General features: G+C 41.2%; 1 protein-coding gene across 1 annotated transcript in view; it reads right to left on the reverse strand.

The window, feature by feature from the left end:
• Positions 1-123: 123 nt before the first annotated feature.
• EMH_0050670 (uncharacterized protein) overlaps positions 124-255 on the reverse strand; it is a gene marked incomplete at both ends in the record, with an annotated part of 2,681 nt that continues 2,549 nt past the window's right edge. Inside the window, one exon of the mRNA XM_013496674.1 lies at positions 124-243. Within this exon, the coding sequence (XP_013352128.1) occupies positions 124-243 (120 nt within the window). The remainder of the gene's footprint in view (positions 244-255) is intronic.

Consider the following 255-nt stretch of genomic DNA (forward strand, 5'->3'; position numbering starts at 1 on the left):
TTGTGTCTATTAAACTCATTTATTTTATTTATATTTATATAAACACCTTCAGCTATCTCTGCTGCTCTCTTCATTCTTTTCTCTATTTCTTCTTCTGTCTTCACAAAACAAACCACAAAAACTTTATTTTTTTTCGCTTGAGGCCACCATTCTGCTTCTTCTTTCTTCTTCCTTCTCCCTCTCCCGCTGCTGCTCCTGCTGCTGCTGCTGCTGCTGCTGCTGCTGCTGCTGCTGCTGCTGTATCTGGTTGCATTC

This window comes from Eimeria mitis, genomic scaffold (genome assembly GCF_000499745.2).
Source record: "Eimeria mitis Houghton genomic scaffold, Emh_scaff2232, whole genome shotgun sequence".
NCBI classification, from domain to species: domain Eukaryota; phylum Apicomplexa; class Conoidasida; order Eucoccidiorida; family Eimeriidae; genus Eimeria; species Eimeria mitis.